This window comes from Lissotriton helveticus, chromosome 7, assembly GCF_964261635.1.
Source record: "Lissotriton helveticus chromosome 7, aLisHel1.1, whole genome shotgun sequence".
Classification (NCBI taxonomy): domain Eukaryota; kingdom Metazoa; phylum Chordata; class Amphibia; order Caudata; family Salamandridae; genus Lissotriton; species Lissotriton helveticus.
The window spans coordinates 1,078,445,249-1,078,464,277 of NC_136068.1; the positions used below are offsets into that span (position 1 = coordinate 1,078,445,249).

The window sequence follows — 19,029 nt, forward strand, 5'->3', positions numbered from 1 at the left end:
AAGCGGAAATAATAGAACGGGAAAACAGACTACCCGTGCTACTAGCCACGTTAGTTAGAAGGTGACGTTTAATTATTAGGAATTATCTTTGTCATGATTAAAACGTTATGTGGTTCTACAACAAACTGATATAGCGGTTAGTATTGTAATTCATATTTACTGACCGTCTTGAAAAACTAATTTAAGAAGGAATTCTTTTGTTGTTCGTTTTATTTTAATTTTAATTTTATTTTAAATTTTAAATTTTAAATTTTAAAGGGTCGCTAATGAAAAGATCACAAATGTAGGTCATTATTTTAGACATGCAACCTAAGTACTATGGGCACCAACCTTATATTAACAGAATAATCTGTTTTTATAATAGGGGACACCCTGTATTGTATACATCCAAAATGTCTAAATACTGATGGTCTGAACGTATTATACAGCCAATAGAGACATCTGGGAGTCAATGATTGTCCTATGTAGCTCCAATAATCCGCTCCCATTCTTCTCTTGAATTAAGACCCTTCTTGACAGTGTCCAGAAAAGAGATATACCATTGCTCCCTCTCCTTTCTCCTTGCGACCATATTGCCACCTCTTTTACCAATTTTGATTTTTTCTAATATAAACCAGCCAAATTCTGAATCCTTATGGCCCTTTTCTAAAAAATGGGCCACAATTGGAGCAGTGATTTTTTCCGTTCTCACGGCTGATCTGTGTTCCTGAAGTCTTGTTCGTACTTCTCTCCCTGTTTCTCCCACATAAGATAGGCCACATGGGCACTGCTGTAAATAGATGACGTTTTTACTTCTACAGTTATTGTGGGTCTTACATGTTATTTTTCTCGAATTACAGACAATATCTGGTCCCACAATACATTGATTGCACATGTTACAGCTCCTCACGTAGTGCCTGTTCTAATGTTCTCCGTACACCCCCACCACCTGTTGAATGCAATGCCCCCGTGCGGTGACCTTGTATGCGTCCCATTCTAAACCCCTAGAGGAGGCAGAGCCTGCATTGCGCTGGAAGTGTTCCCTGATGAAGTCCCCGTGAGTTTGGCGGAAGGCCTGGTCAGTGAGGCATTCCTGGGGGAGCCGCCATGTGGGGGCCGGGGGGTGGGGCGGCCGCCAGCAAAGGGTCACCGTATGGGAATCATGATCCGACACTATGCCCCTTAGATAGTCAGTGTGTTGTATTTTCGGTAGGATAGTTGAGGAACACAGGAATATGTTGAGTTGCACCCTAAGGTCGTGTGGGATGGAGTGAAAGGAATATAACCTGTCCGTCGGGTTCCGTGCTCTCCAGGTATCAGTCAGCGCCCAGTGTTCCACCCATTTGGGGAAATGCTCAGTTTGTTTGTGTGCCGGGGCATGTGGAGGGGAGGGTGTGACCTGTCTAGGTGTAAGTCTAGTGCACAGTTGTAATCTCCTCCCAAGAACCATGGAATCGAGGTGTAGCGGGCTAAAATAACAGTCAGCTTATCCCAGTATTGTTTCTGCTCTGTATTTGGAGTGTATACGCAACCGATAAGTATTGGCTGGCCCTCTACTAGGCCGCTGATAATGGCGTATCTCCCGTCGCTATCAATCAATCGGGTTTGTTCTTTAAATGGCACACCAGGTCTTATCCATATCAGTGCGCCTCTGGCTAAAGCGGAGTATTTCGTGGCGCATACAATACCCCGCCATTTTCGGTGAAGTCGGCCTACCTCTTGTTCTGTCAGGTGGGTTTCCTGTAGGAGGGCCACTTGTGCCTGTTGCCGTTTGATATAGGCATAGATCGAGTAGCGTTTCGTGGCCGTGTGCATACCTCTGACATTTAATGTTACAAATTTGAGGTCCGTATTCGGTAATTTAGGTGCTATAATTCAGGTATCGTGTGTGGGCCTTGTGTGATAACCGTGTCCTCTCCCAACTACCTCCCTCCAGGCCTCCCGCTCTCCACCCACCCGGGGTCCCATGCCATGGTGCTATACTCCCACGCCCGCCCGCTTCATAGTGTCTAGGAAAGTAATATCGTATAGGGGGAATAAACCTTAACTCCAGGTAACATTCCCAACTAGGGGGACCTATTGCTCGGGGCAATACGTCCAAACAGTATAACATGTGAGTTTGTTAGTTCGTTGCTGTGGGGTGGTGGCCGGGCTCCTTCCTTGGCGCTGCTGGCTCCAAGATCAAGATAGATTAGCTGTGGAAGCGGTCCCTCTGGCATCTCGTGCGTGACGGTGCCGTAGTGTATGTTCGGGGCAGTGTGGGAACGCCCCAGCGACGTCCGGGGTCCAGCCAACGGACCCATCCCTCCTAACTGTTGTCTGGGCCGCCGAGGGCCTGCAGAGCTGACCAGCGCATGCTGGGCTGTGGTAACAGGTGGCTTCCGTGTGCGTGTCCGTGTTACATCAACAAGTCCTAAGTCTGGGGTGTCACTATCGGGGGCGTTTCGTCCTCAGACCTAAACAGGTGAGGTCCTCTGTCCATGTCCGAACCTCCTTCCATCGGGCCGAGCGCGGACACTGCTCGGATCGCTCGTCTGCGCTCCGCTATGATCTGGGTGAGGTCTGGGGAGCCGCTCCCCGTCGGAGTAGACCGGGCACTGAGTTGCGTCAGGGTGACTTTGCGGCTCTGTGTCTGCGGTCACCGCTCAGGTGGATTGTTCTGTGAGCCCGAAGCCACCGGGCGGCGAGGGGGGTGCTGTTCTACCCAGGTGTCTGCTTCTTTCGGGTCTGTAAAGAAGTGCGTGACGCTTTCATGGATGATCTTGAGCTTGGCCGGGAACAGGAGGGCATATTGGATGTTCTTTTGCCGGAGTGTTCGTTTTATTGCCTGGAAGGTGGCCCTCTGTTGTTGCACGGCCCGGGAGTAATCGGGTAAGAGCATGACTTGTTTGTCTACCACTTGTATCCGTCCGTGTGTTCTGGCCGCCCTGAGAATTGCGTCCCTATCTCGAAAGTGGAGGAGTTTCAGCAGGAACGGTCGCGGGGGCAGGCCCGGTTTAGGTTTGCGTGCTGGGACTCGATGTGCCCGTTCCACTGAGAAGTAGGGGGTCAGGTCCACGGCTGGCGTGAAGGTTGCGATCCAGTCTGTGATGAATTGTATTGGGACAGTCCCCTACGCCCCCTCCGGCAGATTCATGACGCGGATGTTGCTCCTCCGGGAGCCCCTCCAAGTCGTCCGTCTTGTACTCTAAGGCTTTGAGCCTGGACTGGAGGTCAGCGATGTCGCGGTGGTGTTGTTGTACTTGTGGGTTTAGAGTCTTTATCTCATGTTCATCTTGGGGGACTTTATCTGATAGTTTCCTATGGTCATCACGGAGAAGGTTAGGATCCGTTGCTAGAGAGTCAAATTTGTGCTCCATCGCCACCCTGGAGTGTTCTATTGCTGCGAGCACTAGGTCCAGCTTTCTGGACATGGAGTCCGCGCTGTCCTGCCCGTCCCGTTGTGCGGTCGGAGTCGGTGCTTGATATGGCATCTTCTGTGGGTCTGCGCCTTGTGTGGTTTAGGGGTCCCCTGTGGGATATCCCAGAGGCGACAACGGACGTCTTGGTCCGTGGTCACGGTGGCACGGTAGATCTAGGAGTTACCCCGTCCCGCACCGGCTAGCACCGCGCTCGGGAGGGAGGGGCCCCGCGGCGCCCTTGTCACCGGGGATGTTGTCGTCTATGGCTCCGAATGGGCGTCTGGGCCTTGTCCGTTCAGGACAGGGGGGAGGACGCCCCCGCGCCAGCACCTCGATCCTTTGGGTGTCGGGGTTCGTGTTATCGTCTGTTGGCCGGCCCTCGTTGGTGCGTCTCCTCTCACGCGGTCACGGACCGTGCAGAAGCAGCAGGAGGTAGATGGGGGGCACTCCGGTGCTGCAGGCGCGCGATGCCCTGTCCTTTGGGTACTTGTGGTCGGGCAGGCGGGTCAGCAGGGTGGCGGGTATGCCGGGAGCAGCGGCGCGGCAGCAATGAGTCGGCCCCAGAGTCGCTGCGGGGGTCGTCGGTGCCTTCCAGCGCTCCAAGCCCCCAGCGTCGTGGTGTCCCCCGCCGGGCGCCCCCCAATGTCAGCCTAACTTGTCAGTGGTCTTTGTGATGAGGGCTGTGTCGCAGGTGGGGGTCGCGCCGGGGCCTTGCAAGGAGGGGGGCAGCCGTTTCCGCCGTCCCAAGGCAGCTAACTGTGTTTACTTGCTGGTTGGCAAAGCGCGCCCCGCGGCAGCAGTGTCCATCGCGGTCGGGGCCGCGGTGGCGATGGTCCTGCCCAGTGGGTTGGACCTCACTCGGCAACGTGGTCCGCCTGGGCCCCGCAGGCCCCTCCACCGTCGAGGGTCCAGATTGCGAGCGGCGCCAATTCACCGTCACAGCCGCGCCGCCTCTTCACCTTCAGAGCTGTCGTGGGTGCTCCGCCGGGGGTCTCCGGCCGCTTGTCCTCCGGAATGTGCGGCACTCGCACGCCGTCGCTCTACCCGGCCTGCCGCCATCTTGCCAGGCTGCGCACGGGGAGCGACAGCGGAATGCCGCCGATCCTTCAGGGACATCGTCCGAGTTGCACGGACAGTTCTGGGCTGCCACGAGCGGTTCCGTCGATCAATTCTGCCCCGTAGCCCCGGCAGCAGGTGAAGGGGGTCTCATGGGCTGCATTTGAGGTGGGCCCGCAGCCGGAGCTCTAAGAAGATCGGTCCGCCATCTTAGGCGGCTTAGCCACGCCCCTGCCATAAAGGTAACATTATCCTTTCTTGTAACATTATCATTCCCTGTCTAACCCATTAGTGTACACAGATACATTCTGGAAAGTTGTATTATTTGCAAAATAAAGTTGTTAAAAAGCAGATGTGGATCCAGCCTCAACCCTGAACTCATTCACCTTTCAGAGCCGATTCTGGACCTCATCCCAAGACAACCTGAATTTCCGGGCTCAATGGCCACATCACAGCAGATAGATGAATTCTGTGAAGCCATGCTGTGTCTTTTTGGCACCCTCTGGCAATCCTCTGAGGCTCAAGGAACCACGAGGACCTCCAACTGGAATCCCACTGGTGGGGTCGCATTCTGTGTCTGAAGAAAGCCTCTGAAGCTGGTCTGATTTCTGCACAACCTTTGGTACCGCCTTGGGTCCCTGCATCTAGATCTGCGCCGGAACTCTGGGATCTATGCTGATGTTGACACTGTCGAGGCTGCAGAAAGAGGGACAACCAATTGTGCTCTCTGACTCCGAGTTAAACTCGACTTGACCTTCACTGAGGCCATGCCCTGATCCCACTGGTCTTCATGCGTCAGCAACCCTTTAGACTCTTAATATATTGCTGTTCATCAAGAAAGAGTTTAGACTCTCCACACTCATTTTGGGACAGACTTAGATAATGATCAATATGTTCACAGGGATGAGTTGGAACCTCAATACACAGTTGATTATTGGTATGAGGAATTGCAATATGCTGGTGGTCTGGACACTTCTCTGCACTCGGATTGGCTTCTCCCCCTGGACCTGCTACTGAGGACAGTGCCTCCTTCACTTTGGTAATGCGGAGGGCACCTGAGGAGGTCAACGCAAATGTCCTGACTGAAGTCCTTAAATAAGGTCAAACACACAGTCTCTACTGCCTTTTAATTAGTCTTCTACACATTCCCTTCTAGGGGAATGAGCGAAGCCATGCTCAATACCTCTTGCTCACTTTGCCGCTGGATTCAAGCAAGCCGGGCTGAAGACGGCTGGAATGCCAGAAACCGGTCCTCGGAAGCTTGTTTCCGGTCCAGGGAAGGCATGGCTTGGCAGTTCGGGCTGGACTGTTCCCATGAGGCACAGGGTCAGACTGATTTGCATATAGCCATGTCTGAACTGGCGTGGCAGAGTGGGCTAAAGAACGGTGATAGATTAAACCCAGATCTTTTGACTGGGTGTGAGTGTTTGATTCAGATGCTCCGTCCATCACCACCCCCTTTTGTACCGCTTTTGGCCGCCATAAGTGTGGCAGGGTATGCTCAGACGTGAGTCCCTTGCTCACTTTGCCACTGGATTCAAGCAAGCCGGGCTGAAGACGGCTGGAATGCCAGACACCGGTCCTCGGAAGCTTGTTTCCGGTCCAAGGAAGGCATGGCTTGGCAGTTCGGGCTGGACTGTTCCCATGTGGCACAGGGACAGACTGATTTGCATATAGCCATGTCTGAACTGGGGTGGCAGAGTGGGCTAAAGAACGGTGATGGATTAAACCCAGATCTTTTGACTGGGTGTGAGTGTTTGATTGATTCAGATGCTCCGTCCATCACCACCCCCTTTTGTACCGCTTTTGGCTGCCATAAGTGTGGCAGGGTATGCTCAGACGTGAGTCCCTTGCTCACTTTGCCACTGGATTCAAGCAAGCCGGGCTGAAGATGGCTGGAATGCCAGAAACCGGTCCTCGGAAGCTTGTTTCCGGTCCAGGGAAGGCATGGCTTGGCAGTTCAGGCTGGACTGTTCCCATGAGGCACAGGGTCAGACTGATTTGAATATAGCCATGTCTGAACTGGGGTGGCAGAGTGGGCTAAAGAACGGTGATGGATTAAACCCAGATCTTTTGACTGGGTGTGAGTGTTTGATTGATTCAGATGCTCCGTCCATCACCACCCCCTTTTGTACCGCAATACCTCTAGTAAGTCAGAAGGTTGCTCTGTGTCATTGCCTTACTACAAGTGATCCTGGTTTTCTAATGCAAAACCGAGCCCTTAAAGGTTGGTAGTGCAAGCGTCTACTAAAAGGGTTATCCTGAATGCCTTGCTTACAACTCCAGTGGGCTGGGAATTAATGCACATTGAGACCTTCAAAACGTGCATGTTTTCCTCCAACAGTCTTGCTCTGCACTCAGTCAGTGCCAGCTTTCTCTTAGGCAGCTTCTCCCATGCAAATTGGAATTCAGTGTCCAAGGTTTTGCCTCCCGTACCAGAGGACCACCGGGCCTCTCTCACTGCAGCGACTTTGGACAGATGAGATGCGACAAAGCTGTGGGCTAGATACTACTGATTGCTTAGGCTGGGCAATAGGCATCGGTTAGCACTTAGATGACACACTTGGGATGCAGTCTACTGGTTTCTCCAGGACATCCCATCCTCGCTAATGGACATGCCCTTCAGCAGTTCTTTTTTCTTTGGCGAGTAAACAGACTTGAGCGATTTAAAGATAGCAGACCAAGGCATGCTTCATTTGCCTGTCTTCCCTGTTTAGACAATTTCATCAACAATTTCGACCTCTCTGTGGCTTCTGCAGGGGCTACCAATATCATCAACACCAGCCTCACGCCCATCAAGTCTCCAGTGATTTTGTTGCCAAGACAACTCACAAGAGCAAGAGGTGTGACACAGCAGCCAGGGCGACTGACTCCAGAACCCGGGGGCTCACGCTTTGATCCCCAGCGGCAGATCAACCCAGCACCATGTTTTTCTGGGCAATAGCTTGCTTAATCTTCCCGATGGCCCCCAGCACCTTGACACCTTCGGGTAATTGTTCGTGCTTTACAAATACCAGACATTTATTTACATGGTCTTCAGGAACAGTGTACAGACCAGTTCCCTGGTCCCTAGCTGCTGCAGTTGCAAAATCACTTTAGTGTGTCCTTCCAGACACACAACCATCTGCTGGAGTCAGGATCCAGCTTTTTCTCCCAGGTTGCAAAGAATTATTTCAAAAAAGTGGATCCTTCAAAGTGTCTGTCTGGTCTACAGCCTTTCATTTTTTCCCACTCCTCTGCAACTTACACCACCCTCTGGACATCTGATGAAACATTACCTGTCCATGTTGCAGCAGGAAATACAAGCCCTTCTGGCCAAAGGAGCCATAGAGAGGGTCTCAAGCATCAGAGCGAGCACTAGCTGTTACTCCTGCCACGTCTTTGTGCAAAAATCAATGTACACCTTCTTCCTATTTTAGACCTTCGCTTTCTGCGAAAGTACAGATTCAAGATGCTCACTCTAGCCCAGATCTGGTCTGCCCTTGACACTGGATGATACTGTTGGACCTGCAGGCCACTTATTTCCTCATCCCAGTTCTGCAGGCCCTATACGCTATCTGCGTTTTATGGTGGTACAAGAGCATTTAAAGATTACACTGCTCCCCTTTGGCCCCACCAATGTCCCTAGGGTTTTCACAAAAATGTTGGCAAACCTCCTAACATCAATTGGATTGAAATTCACTATCAACATGCCGAAGTCACACCTGACTCATTTGCAGGCATTCTCATTCATCTGAGCCATTCCGTACATGGTACAGTTTCATGCCTTCCCCCAAGAGCAGAGAGCCAGAACATTCAGGCTATTATTCTGATATTTAAACCTCTGTCCAGGATCTCAGATAGGATGACTTTGAGGCTGCTGGGACCACTGGCCTCCTACACCCTGCTGGTGAAGCATGCCAGATGTCATAAGCAGGCTCTGCAGTAGAATCTGTAGTCCCATTGAGCACATCTCCTGGGGGATTTCTCCGATGAAGTTCAGACACTGGAGGAGGATGCAAAAGATCTGCAGTGGGGGATGATGGATCGTAATTGGCGAATTGTCAGAGGTGTAGTCAGAGGCATCTGTTGTCTGGCTGAGGTTCAAGTTCGAAAATTTGTATAGCGCACTACTCACCCAGAGGGTCTCAAGGCGCTTGGAGGAGGGGGGGGGGGGTACTTTACTTATCGAATATCCAAGTTTTTAGTTGCTTTCTGAAGGAGAGGTGGATCTGTGTAAGGCGGAGGTGGGTGGGGAGAGAATTCCAGGTCTTGGCCACTAAGTAGGAGAAGGATCTTCCCCCCATGGTGGATCTATGGATGCGCGGAATTGCGGCGAGGGCTTGGTTGGACGATCGTAGATGGCGGGTGGGGGTGTAGAAGGACAGTCGTGTGTTGAGGCATTCGGGTCCTAGGTCGTAGAGGGCTTTGTGTGCGTGGGTGAGGAGACGGAATGTGATTCTCTTGTTGACGGGGAGCCAGTGGAGGTCTTTCAGGTGACCGCAGATGTGAGCTTGACGGGGGATGTCCAGTATGAGTCTGGCAGAGGCGTTTTGGATGCGTTGGAGTTTTTTCTGTAGTTTGGCTGTGCATCCGGCGTAAAGGGTGTTTCCGTAATCCAGTCGGCTTGTGACTAGTGCGTGGGTGACCGTCTTTCTTGTTTCGGTGGGGATCCAGCAGAAGATTTTTTTGAGCATACGTAGGATGTTGAAGCAAGATGATGAGACGGCGTTGACTTGTCTGGTCATCGAGAGGGAGGAGTCCAGGATGAAGCCTAGGTTCCGTGCGTGGTCCGTAGGTATGGGTGCGTTTCCCAGGGCCGGTGGCCACCATGAGTCGTTCCAGGCAGCTGGGGATGAACCTAGGATGATGACTTCCGTTTTATCCGAGTTCAGTTTTAAACGGCTGTTCTTCATCCACTCGGCTACTTCTTTCATTCCTTCGTGTAAGTTTGTTTTGGCGGTGTTTGGGTCTTTGGTAAGGGAGAGGATCAGCTGGGTGTCGTCTGCGTAGGAGATGATGTTGAGGTTGTGTTGGCGTGCGATGGCTGCGAGGGGACTCATATATATGTTGAAGAGGGTGGGACTGAGTGATGATCCTTGAGGTACTCCGCAGATGACTTCGGTGGCCTCTGATCTAAAAGGGGGGAGGCGGACTCTCTGGGTTCTTCCGGCGAGGAACGAGATGATCCAGTACAATGCTTTTCCTTGAATTCCGATGTTGCTAAGGCGTTGTATGAGGGTGCTATGACAGACTGTGTCGAAGGATGCGGAGAGGTCGAGTAGGATGAGGGCAACTGTTTCTCCGCTGTCCAGTAGGGTTCGAATGTAGTCTGTTGCTGCGATGAGGGCGGTTTCGGTGCTGTGATTGGCTCTGAAGCCGGACTGTGAGGGGTCGAGGGATTTGTTGGATTCGAGGAAGGCGGCGAGCTGATTGTTGACGGCTTTCTCAATGACTTTGGCAGGGAATGGGAGGAGCGAGATGGGGCGGTAGTTCTTAAGTTCAGTGGGGTCTGCTGTGGGTTTCTTTAGAAGGGCGCTGAGTTCGGCATGTTTCCAGCATTCCGGGAAGGTAGCGGAGTTGAAGGAGCAGTTGATGACATCGCGGAGATGGGGTTCGATAATGGAGTCTGCTTTGTTGAAGATGTGGTGGGGGCATGTGTCGGTTGGTGATCCCGAGTGGATGGAGTTCATCAGGCGGATGGCGTCTTCAGTGGTGATTGGGTTCCAGTCGCAAAGGAAGTTAGAGGGCGGTTTTGGTTCGGAAGTGGGTGGAGTGGACTGGTCTTCGGAATGGATTCCAAAGCTGTTATGTATGTCGGCGATTTTGTTGTGGAAGAATGATGCTAGGGAGTCGCAGAGGTCTTGGGAGGGGGTGATGTCGTTGGTGCCGGCGGTGGGGTTGGTAAATTCTTTGACGATGTTGAATAGTTCCTTGCTGTTTTGGGCGTTGTTGTCAATACGATCCTTGAATGCTGATTTCTTGGCGGATCGGATCAGTTGGTGGTGTTTGCGGGTGGCGTTCTTGAAGGTGGTCCACTTCAAGCTGCTGGAGCTGCGGGCCATTCACTTGATGTTGAAAGCCTTCCTATCCACTATCAAAAGGAGGCTAGTTCAGATGCTCGTAGACAACAAACGGGGTGGAGAGGGTTATCTCGCTGAAGGAGCTATTCCTCTGAAAGTGGCTGCATTGGCTGGGGATTTTCCTTGTGGCAGACCATCTGGCGGATTCTTTAAATGCTAGGGTGAACAAATTTAGTCAGTGATGCCTAGCAGATCATGAGTAGCAGTTACATCCTGAGATGGTGCCAGGGTATCTTCTTTGAATGGAAGAAACACTGACTCAATTTCTTTGCCACGGTAGAGAATATGCAATGTCAGCAATTTTGCATGCTGGAGTTTCCTGGATGCCTCTCTCTGAGATACATTTTATCTAGAATCGACCTCTGAACTGTATGGCTTCCCAGCTTCCTCTCCTGCCAGAGTCTGAAAAAGATCAGGGGTAACCAGGTCAAAGTCATATTTGTTACACTAGACTGGGCCAGGAGAGTGTGGTACCCGAAACTCCTGGGCATAAGCATCCATCCTCAAATCAGGTTATCGCTTCTGGAGGATCTTCTGTTGCAACAGCAGGCCACCGTCTTGCACCTGGGCCTTTGTAATCTTCATCTCCATGCTTGGAAATTGAGTGGTGACAGTTGACTGCATTCAATTTTCCTCTTAAAGTCATAGATGTTACCTTAGCAGCCAGGCATCCGTCCACTAAATCAGTACACACCTACCGCTGGTACAAGTTTTTGGTTTGGTGCAGTACTCTGAAGTTGGATACCCTGCAAGTCAAACTATATGAAGTGTTGCTTTTTCTGTTCTTATCCCAGCAAGTACTTGCTTTGTGGACAATTAAGGGTTCCTATCTACTATTTCAGCTTTTTTATGGGTGCTGGATCAGCCTTTCTTATTTCAATCACCTGGTGTGATAAATTTTTTGGAAAGTTTGCAGCACTGTTCCCACATTCATCTTTAATTATGTCTCAGTGGGACTTGAATTTAGACCTCACACTTCTTATGTATATTCTTTTGAGTTGCTTCAGCGCTGTCCTTTTCGGGCTCTCACTATCAAGACAGTTTTCCTTATCCCCATAACACTGCTACGGCGTGTATGTGAGCCACAAGCCATCTCTACCTACCCACTGTACACTACTTTCCAGACAAGCACGTGACTGAAAGGGGTCACTCCTGTCATGTCGGGCAAACAATCACTCTCCCAGCATTTGTTACCCCACCTCACCCCTCTAAGTAGGAGATAATTCATCAGCTGGATCCTGAAAGAGCCCTAAGTTTCTATATTGATCATATCAAGGAGCATTGTGTGAACAATCAGCTCTTAATTGGATTCACAAGGGCTAAGATGGACAAGGCAGTTCAGAAAAGTACCATATGCCCTTAGATTGTTTTCTGCATCAAAATCCACTATATACTGTCTAAGAAGCAGCCCCCACACATTTATGGGCTCAATCCACCAGTGCCAAAGCTGCTACCAGTGCACTGGCCCGCTGGGTGCCTGTCCTGGTCATTTGCCATGCAGCTATGTGGGTGTCAGTTCACATATTCACAAAGCACTTTTGCCTTGACAACGAGGTCTGTCGAGACTGGGACTTTGCTTGCTTAGTCCTGCAGGACTATTTGATCTGAGTTAGTTCACACACCCACTACCTGGACGCTACTGCTTTGGTTTCTATTTACAAGGTGACGAGTCTGCGGTTAGCAGCATTCATGAGAAGAACAAGTTACCTACCTTTTGTAATGCTTTTCTGGTGGGTACTCGATCTATCTACAGATTCTTCCCCGACTCTCCCCCTTCCCGTTCTCTGAACTGAACTCTTTTTCCATCAAAAAAGGTCTGAAGGGTTAAGATATGCACACTGGACGAAACCAATTTGTTTCTATTGTGCTCTTTGTTTGGGGGCGCGGAGAGCCTTGAAAGCAACTTTTGACAACATGCTTAGGTGGCACTTAAAAGCACCTCTGCACTTGGCTTCCAGAGCAGAACAACATCAGCATCGATCCTCACGATGCCACCCACCAGTCCAGTTCTCAGAGTTACTGACGCCTAGGGGAATATTCACAAGGTGACAAATCTGTGGTTAGAAAGAGGAGCCACTAAGCGTTACAGAAGGAAATTAACTTGTTTTTAGTGATAGTCCCTGCAACCTAAATCAGTGAGCTACATATTTCTAAAATGAGATTCATTACCATTGTTTCCTATAGAACATAGTTGATTTTAGAAAACACATTTTCTTTCTTTCTAAAGTTTTGAGTTTTGTCTACAACAAGATTTGCTTTCAACATGTTTGCCAATGCCTCCGTTAGAAGATGAGAGAAATGTACATATCTTCCTAGATCTGATGATTTTTTCATCAGTCTAGAAAGCTATTTTTGTCAATAGATTGATTCCGATTGTGTTTATTTATTCCTTGCTATATTACAGTCTAGGCTGCATTGGTAAGTGCTTCAGTCAAATTAGTGCGAAATGCCACTTGGAATGTGTTTTGTACCCTAAGGAGCGATAAACTCTAGGGTATCCTTCATCAATGGACATTCATGTCCACATAGTAATACCCAAGGCAATGTGAGAAGCATTCATTATTGGCTTCACCTGCAAAGCTGTGACCAGTTTAACGGAGCTCTGATAAAAAACTTATTGTACTAAATCATATGCCAGATGGTAAGTTACTGCCTAAACACTGAAAATAATGCCTGCCAATCTATCCATATGCAGGCCTCATGATGCTGGGTTGTCGGGAGTAATCAGTTACTGTAAGAAAGTGGCTGTATATATACTGGACCAAAGTAAGGTACAGTGTGTGTATAGAGTCCCCAGAGGTATGACAGAGGTTAAAGTTAGATATAACCTTACTCGCCAAAGTGGTAGCTTGGTCGAGCAGTAAGGCAGTATCAGAGGGCAGTGTAAAGCATTTGATGTACACAGTCAGCAAAAGGTTTCACACACTCAAGAACTGAACTCTAAGCCAATTGTTTTATATCAAAAGATATAGTTGTTTTATTTTAGAACCAACAGGTATCAAAATATACTTTTCTCAATATGAGTGACTTTAGGTAATTACTTTGCAAAAAGGAAATAGACTTTGTAAGTACAGTAGCTACGGTGGTTGCTATAGGCAACACAATTTCAAACACAATTTAACATTAAGCTCAATGGGTTTTTCTACATAAATGTCGTTGATTACTTTAAGGATTACTTTTCTACCCACAGGACTGGATTCAGGAATCAGTCCCGGGACATAAGCTGTAAACAGTGAAGTAGAAGCGTTCTGGTTACAGTTGTGATTTTTAAAAAATATAAATGTATTTTTAAAGTTGACACTTAGAAACTTTTCAGTGAAAACCAAGCAACGTTATCCTATGGAAGGAAATTCAAGTCACAGGTAAAGTAGGTTCTCGTTACTTTTGTAATCCAGTACTGGACTCCTGAGTTCAGCACTGGAACCTCTACCTAAGACAGCTAAGTAATTACGTTTGATATTTCTAGTTTTCAAAAATCGACACTGTGAAGAAATTTCACAGAAAAACAGTCAATGGTTTTCTATGGAAGAAAATTCAAGTTACGGGTAAGTACAGTTAGGTTTACTTTTGCGTTTCATGAATGGAAGTAAAGTGAGTTATCTGCTTTTAGGTAAGTACTCGACTGGTGGAGTTAAGGTTCTGGGCATAGACTCAGGGTCTCCCAGGGTCGAAAAGGTAATGTAGTTACACCCTCAGCGGCACTGGGGCAGCTGGGTGCAGAGAGAGTAGGCCCAATGCAATCCAATGGAGGGTAGGGGGCCTTTGGTTGGTGGCTGCAGGCAAGCAGGCCACGCGGCTGTGGAAGCTGGACACTTACTCAGGGCAAGTGGGGAAGTAGAGTAGGGTAGTAGTTGCACTTCCAGCGGCCCTCGGGCGGCTGGGTGCAGTGTGCTTTTGAGCCGTCGGGCGCTCAATGTTATCCAATGGGAAAGTTAAAAGTGAACAAAGGCTGCAGGCTCGGGGACGGAGATTCTTCAGGTGTGACCACCACTTCGAGAGGTAAGTTGGGATCTTGGAGAAGAGGTAGGTACCCCAAAGGAAGGCACAGGGGGCCATGGGGCGCCGGGTGCAGAAGTGTCTTTTGGCGTCGTGAAATCTTACCCTCAGCTGGTCGCGGTTGGAGGGGTCCCTGGTTCTGAGGCTGCAGGCGTCGTCTGGTTGGGCGCTGGACTTCGGGACACAGTCGCCGGGGGGATGTCCCCGTAGTCTTGGTTCATTCCAGCACAGGCCAGGCTCGGCGGGTGCAGAGTGGGCTAGATTTGTGGTTCCTGGCTGGCACCAGGGGTATTGCTGTTTGACCAGAACCACTGCTCATGGGAGTCCCAGTCTCTTGGAAGGTTCAAGGCACACAGGTCCTCCGGGGTTTTCGAGGTTGCTGTCCGCAGGAGAAGCCGGAGTTCCGCTGGTTGAAGGATCAACAGGCCTGTAGGGTTTTAGGGCCAAGTCAGTGGGCGTCGTCCTTTTGTTAGCAGTTGCACGGCAGATCTTCTTGTTTCTTGATCTTCTTCTTGTTGCATTCTGGATCTGAGGAAGGAAGGTGCAGAGTGCCCCAAAATACTAAATTTAGGGGCATTACAGGTAGAGTAAGGGGCAGGGACCAATGGGTCCCTGCCCTGGGCTGGGTACACCCCCTTAGCCTGCTCCTCTCTTGTGGGAGGGGGGCAGGAGCCAAGCTGTGATTGGGCAGGGCTCCCCATCTTCAAGATGACCGGAGCCCGGAGTCGTGCTTCACCCCGCCTCTGCCACCTGAGGGGTGGGGTTGGCGTAGGCTGGCACCCCCCTTTCCTCACTTAGGGTTTCCCGCTGTTCTTCCCGCCAGAGTGGGGGTCAGTACCGCAGGGGGCCAGTTGCTCGGTACAGCAAGTGGCCTGGAGAAGCTCACAAAGGCAGTATGCCTTTGAAGCTTCCCCTGCCCATCCTGGGGAGGAGGCTTGGCACCTCGTCCCAGGATGTGCATTGTTTCAGGACCCCGAGAGCGACAGGCTCTCGACCTAGGGGTCCAGAAACATGTCTGGTGGTGGCAGCCTCTGCAGCCACACAGTCAGGACACTGGGAGTTGGTTAGGTTTCAGGGGGCATCTCTAAGATGCCCTCTGTCAGGCATTTGACATTAAATCCCACACTGGCATCAGTGCGGGTTTAATGTCCTGAGCAGTTTGATATCAAACTTCTCAGTCTTCAGTGAAGCCATTATGGTGCTGTGGAGTTTGTAATGACGACCTCCCAGCACCATATACTTTTAATGGCAGCACTGCACTTACAGTGCCCAGGAATGGCCCGGGGTACTGTAGGGGCACAGGGCTCATGCACCTGTGCCCACACCACTGTTATAGGGTACCCAGCTAGAGGGGGGACTAATGGATGCCAGGGCAGTGAACTTGTGGGCATGGCACACAGATTTGTGCCATGTCAACTCTCTGTTTAGTCCTGTACTTAGACACTCAGCCTGCAAAGGCAGTTTGTGGATGTCAGGGTACAGGGCCCCTAAGGGTGGCACAACAAGTGCTGCAGCCCTTAGGGGTCTTCTCTGGTCACCATGCCCTGGGTTCCTAGGGTACCATTTACTCGGGGGAGTGACTGGTGGCCAGAGATGCCAATTGGGTTTTAGTTTCTACACAGTTTTAGGGAAAGAACACATTCCCTGGGCACCTGGTTGGCAGGAGCCCCGTGCACACTCAGTCAAAGCACATCAGCAATTCAGCAAAAAGTGGGGGCATACCCATGCAAGAAAGATGGCACTTTCTCACAGTTACGACCTGTAGTATCTAAAGATCTTGGTCCTAGTGCCCCATCAGTCATACAGCCCACACATTTCTTCTCTGGTCCGTAATACACTTCCAATCATAGGTGGATAAATGTGGGTCTGTAGTTAAAGTCTGAGTAGAGAAGGTGGGGTTGATCCTGGGCATTTGTGACTAGGCATTTTTCATTATGGTACTTTGTATGTGTTCTAATACTTTCCAGTGATACTCAATGTCTTATAATTATGACTGGAAGCACCAAAAGAGACTCAGGTCATGGCAGGCAGCCCACCATATCATTAAAGACTCTGCCTTACACTTTTTGTTACTGAAACAAATTCCTAAAATATTGGTGCCATTTTGTAAGGAACATACATGCGACCACCTGGCCTTGAATGACTGACCCAGGTATGGAAAGCAGTGAATCTCATCCTGCCTTAAATAAGGCTGACCGGTTGTGAGCAGGCAGCCCTGTGGTAGATGGGCTGTTGTCAGTTTCTGTTCGGCCAGCCAACTGAGGCTCCACCAATGGAAACCCCGCTGTTCCCCAAACCTCTAAATCAGGGGGTGGACCCTAAATATCCTCACCTGTGAGTTCTACCGCTATTGGCAGATGCTCTAAATGCAGCCGTATAAGTACTGTTTTTATAATGGTGAGTGGCTGTTATGTTTTTTGACAAAATATTGATCAGGCTGCCATGATAGAGGCCATATCCAGATCGAATGTAGATTGCCTTGGCATATGCTGTTAGTAAAGCAGATAAAGGCAATTCCACAAGCAATTTTATCTAAAAAGGTTTTTATTGAAATGTAAATAAATGCCACATGGCACTGCTAGGTGGATTATGATGAAAACAGTGATATTCTTTTGTCTATTCGTGACTTTTTTAGGTGTCCACTTCGGGTAATGCTGTGCAAGTGGAAATGGTTTAATAACCCACATAGCTCGTGTTAAAGACATTCAGCAAGTTACATTACTGTTGTAAATCCTGAACTCTTGTGTGATTATATGCAAAATACTATTCTGCTTTCCCTAACTCGTTGGCCCTATGGCTGTTGTGAGTCACAGTAAGTGGCAAGTGGGTGGCTCAAGTAGGAAGACCATGGAGGCTTAGAAGGATTTTGAAACAATGGGGAACAATAGTATTTACCATTTAGTAAAGTGGTGAAATCAACTTCTTGTAATCCCTGTGAAGAATACTTGACAATGTTTTAATGACCTTTTTCTTAGAGATGCTGCCTAGATAACGGTAAAGTAGTTATTTTCTTACTCTACAACGTTTAGAGAGAAACAACTATGGGTCCTAGAGGATACTCTTACTTAACATGTGTAAACTTCTTTTGGAAACTACTCATTTCAGAAAAAGACATATCGTTTCTGATTATGGTTGCTTTTTCTCTCACTCCAGGTTCACTCTGATGTCTACAGGCTTGCCATGTCCTTTATTGACCTACATTCTTCAGGTAATGTGCTGTTCAGGAAATGGGAGGCCAAGGTATACTGTTCCTCTGAGAATGAGATTTCTCTTAGTATGGACTTCAACTTGCCAGTCATTGGAAGGATTGATGTTCAAGGGGAGCTAACTGAAATGCTCCCCACCATCTGCAAAAGGATGGAGCATTTCCTGATCCAATGGAAGACCTTCATAGAGAGTAAACGTTCTCAGTACTATTATCTTAATTACTACACGGCAGAGCAACTTGTCTATCTGGGCCAGCAGTTCGAGCGAGCTGCCGTCAGTAAGGAAGCACTTATGATGCTCTCATTCATCCAGCCCAGTTGTAACAAGCACAGCCTTATGGAGATGGTTTCCAAGCACAAGTTGCACTTGTTGAAAAATAGAATGACAGGTGTGAGTGTTTCACAGGGAGCTGCTGCAGAGCCTTCACTCGGGGAGACCTACACAGAGAAAATAAGGAACATAAAGGATCTTAAGATTTATCTGAAAAATGAGGAACCAATAGTCAACAAACTAGGTCTGATCTGGGATTATTACATGACCTGTATGAGCTCCTTAGTTCCTGGCTGTATGGATATTGAGGCACTTGGACTTAGTCTTTCGATTCTGGCACAAAAAACTGAAACCATTACCCGAAAATTGCCTCAGAGTCTAATTTGTGGCCGACCTAATCTTATTCTTTGCCCTCATGCAGAGATCCTGCCTTGTTCTCTAGCCATTTACATGCACAGTCCTAAGGAGGAACTCCCTACTTATGATGAAGTGCTGCTGTGCACCCCAGAAACGACTTTCGAGCAGGTGGAGTTGTTCCTGAGGAGGTGCCTCACCCAGGGCTATTCTGGACAGAAGATTTACACAGCGCTGTACGCGGATGAACTGAGCTATGATGTTGGCTACAGGGCAGAGCATTTATTCCAGAAACTTCAGTCTCAAGCTGCACAGGACTACAATTTGGTGCTACTCTGCAACTCCAATAAAGAGCACAACTACATACCCTCTGTCTTTAGTCAGTATAAAGTGCATGTCGTGCCACTCGAGCCAGCAAATAAGGTGCAGGAGTATCTCAACAACCATTTTGCTGTAACCAAGGATATCCCCTCAGCAGCAGCTGTTTTCAAAAACAGAACATGTGTTGGGATTGTTTCTTCAAAGAGAGCAGCAGTAGGTGAGTTTTGGAAACAACCGTAAGCAAAAAAAATACATTTATGATCCCATTTGTTTAAACATTTTGCTTCCCTGCTTTCATGTGCTTAGCTTACATTTTTGCTGATCCTAAATGTCACAAGTGTGTGTTTGTGTGTGTTTTAACTATTAACTTATAATTGGTTCTA

The 19,029-nt window shown here is 49.1% G+C and overlaps 1 protein-coding gene across 2 annotated transcripts in view; it reads left to right on the forward strand.

Moving 5' to 3' along the window:
• The window catches only part of RNF213 (ring finger protein 213), a 2,973,532-nt gene that overhangs the window by 1,741,966 nt on the left and 1,212,537 nt on the right, over window positions 1–19,029 (forward strand). For both annotated transcript variants that reach the window (XM_078654076.1, XM_078654077.1), the window contains exon 24: window positions 17,648–18,863. In XM_078654076.1, the coding sequence (XP_078510202.1) occupies window positions 17,648–18,863 (1,216 nt within the window). The remainder of the gene's footprint in view (window positions 1–17,647; window positions 18,864–19,029) is intronic.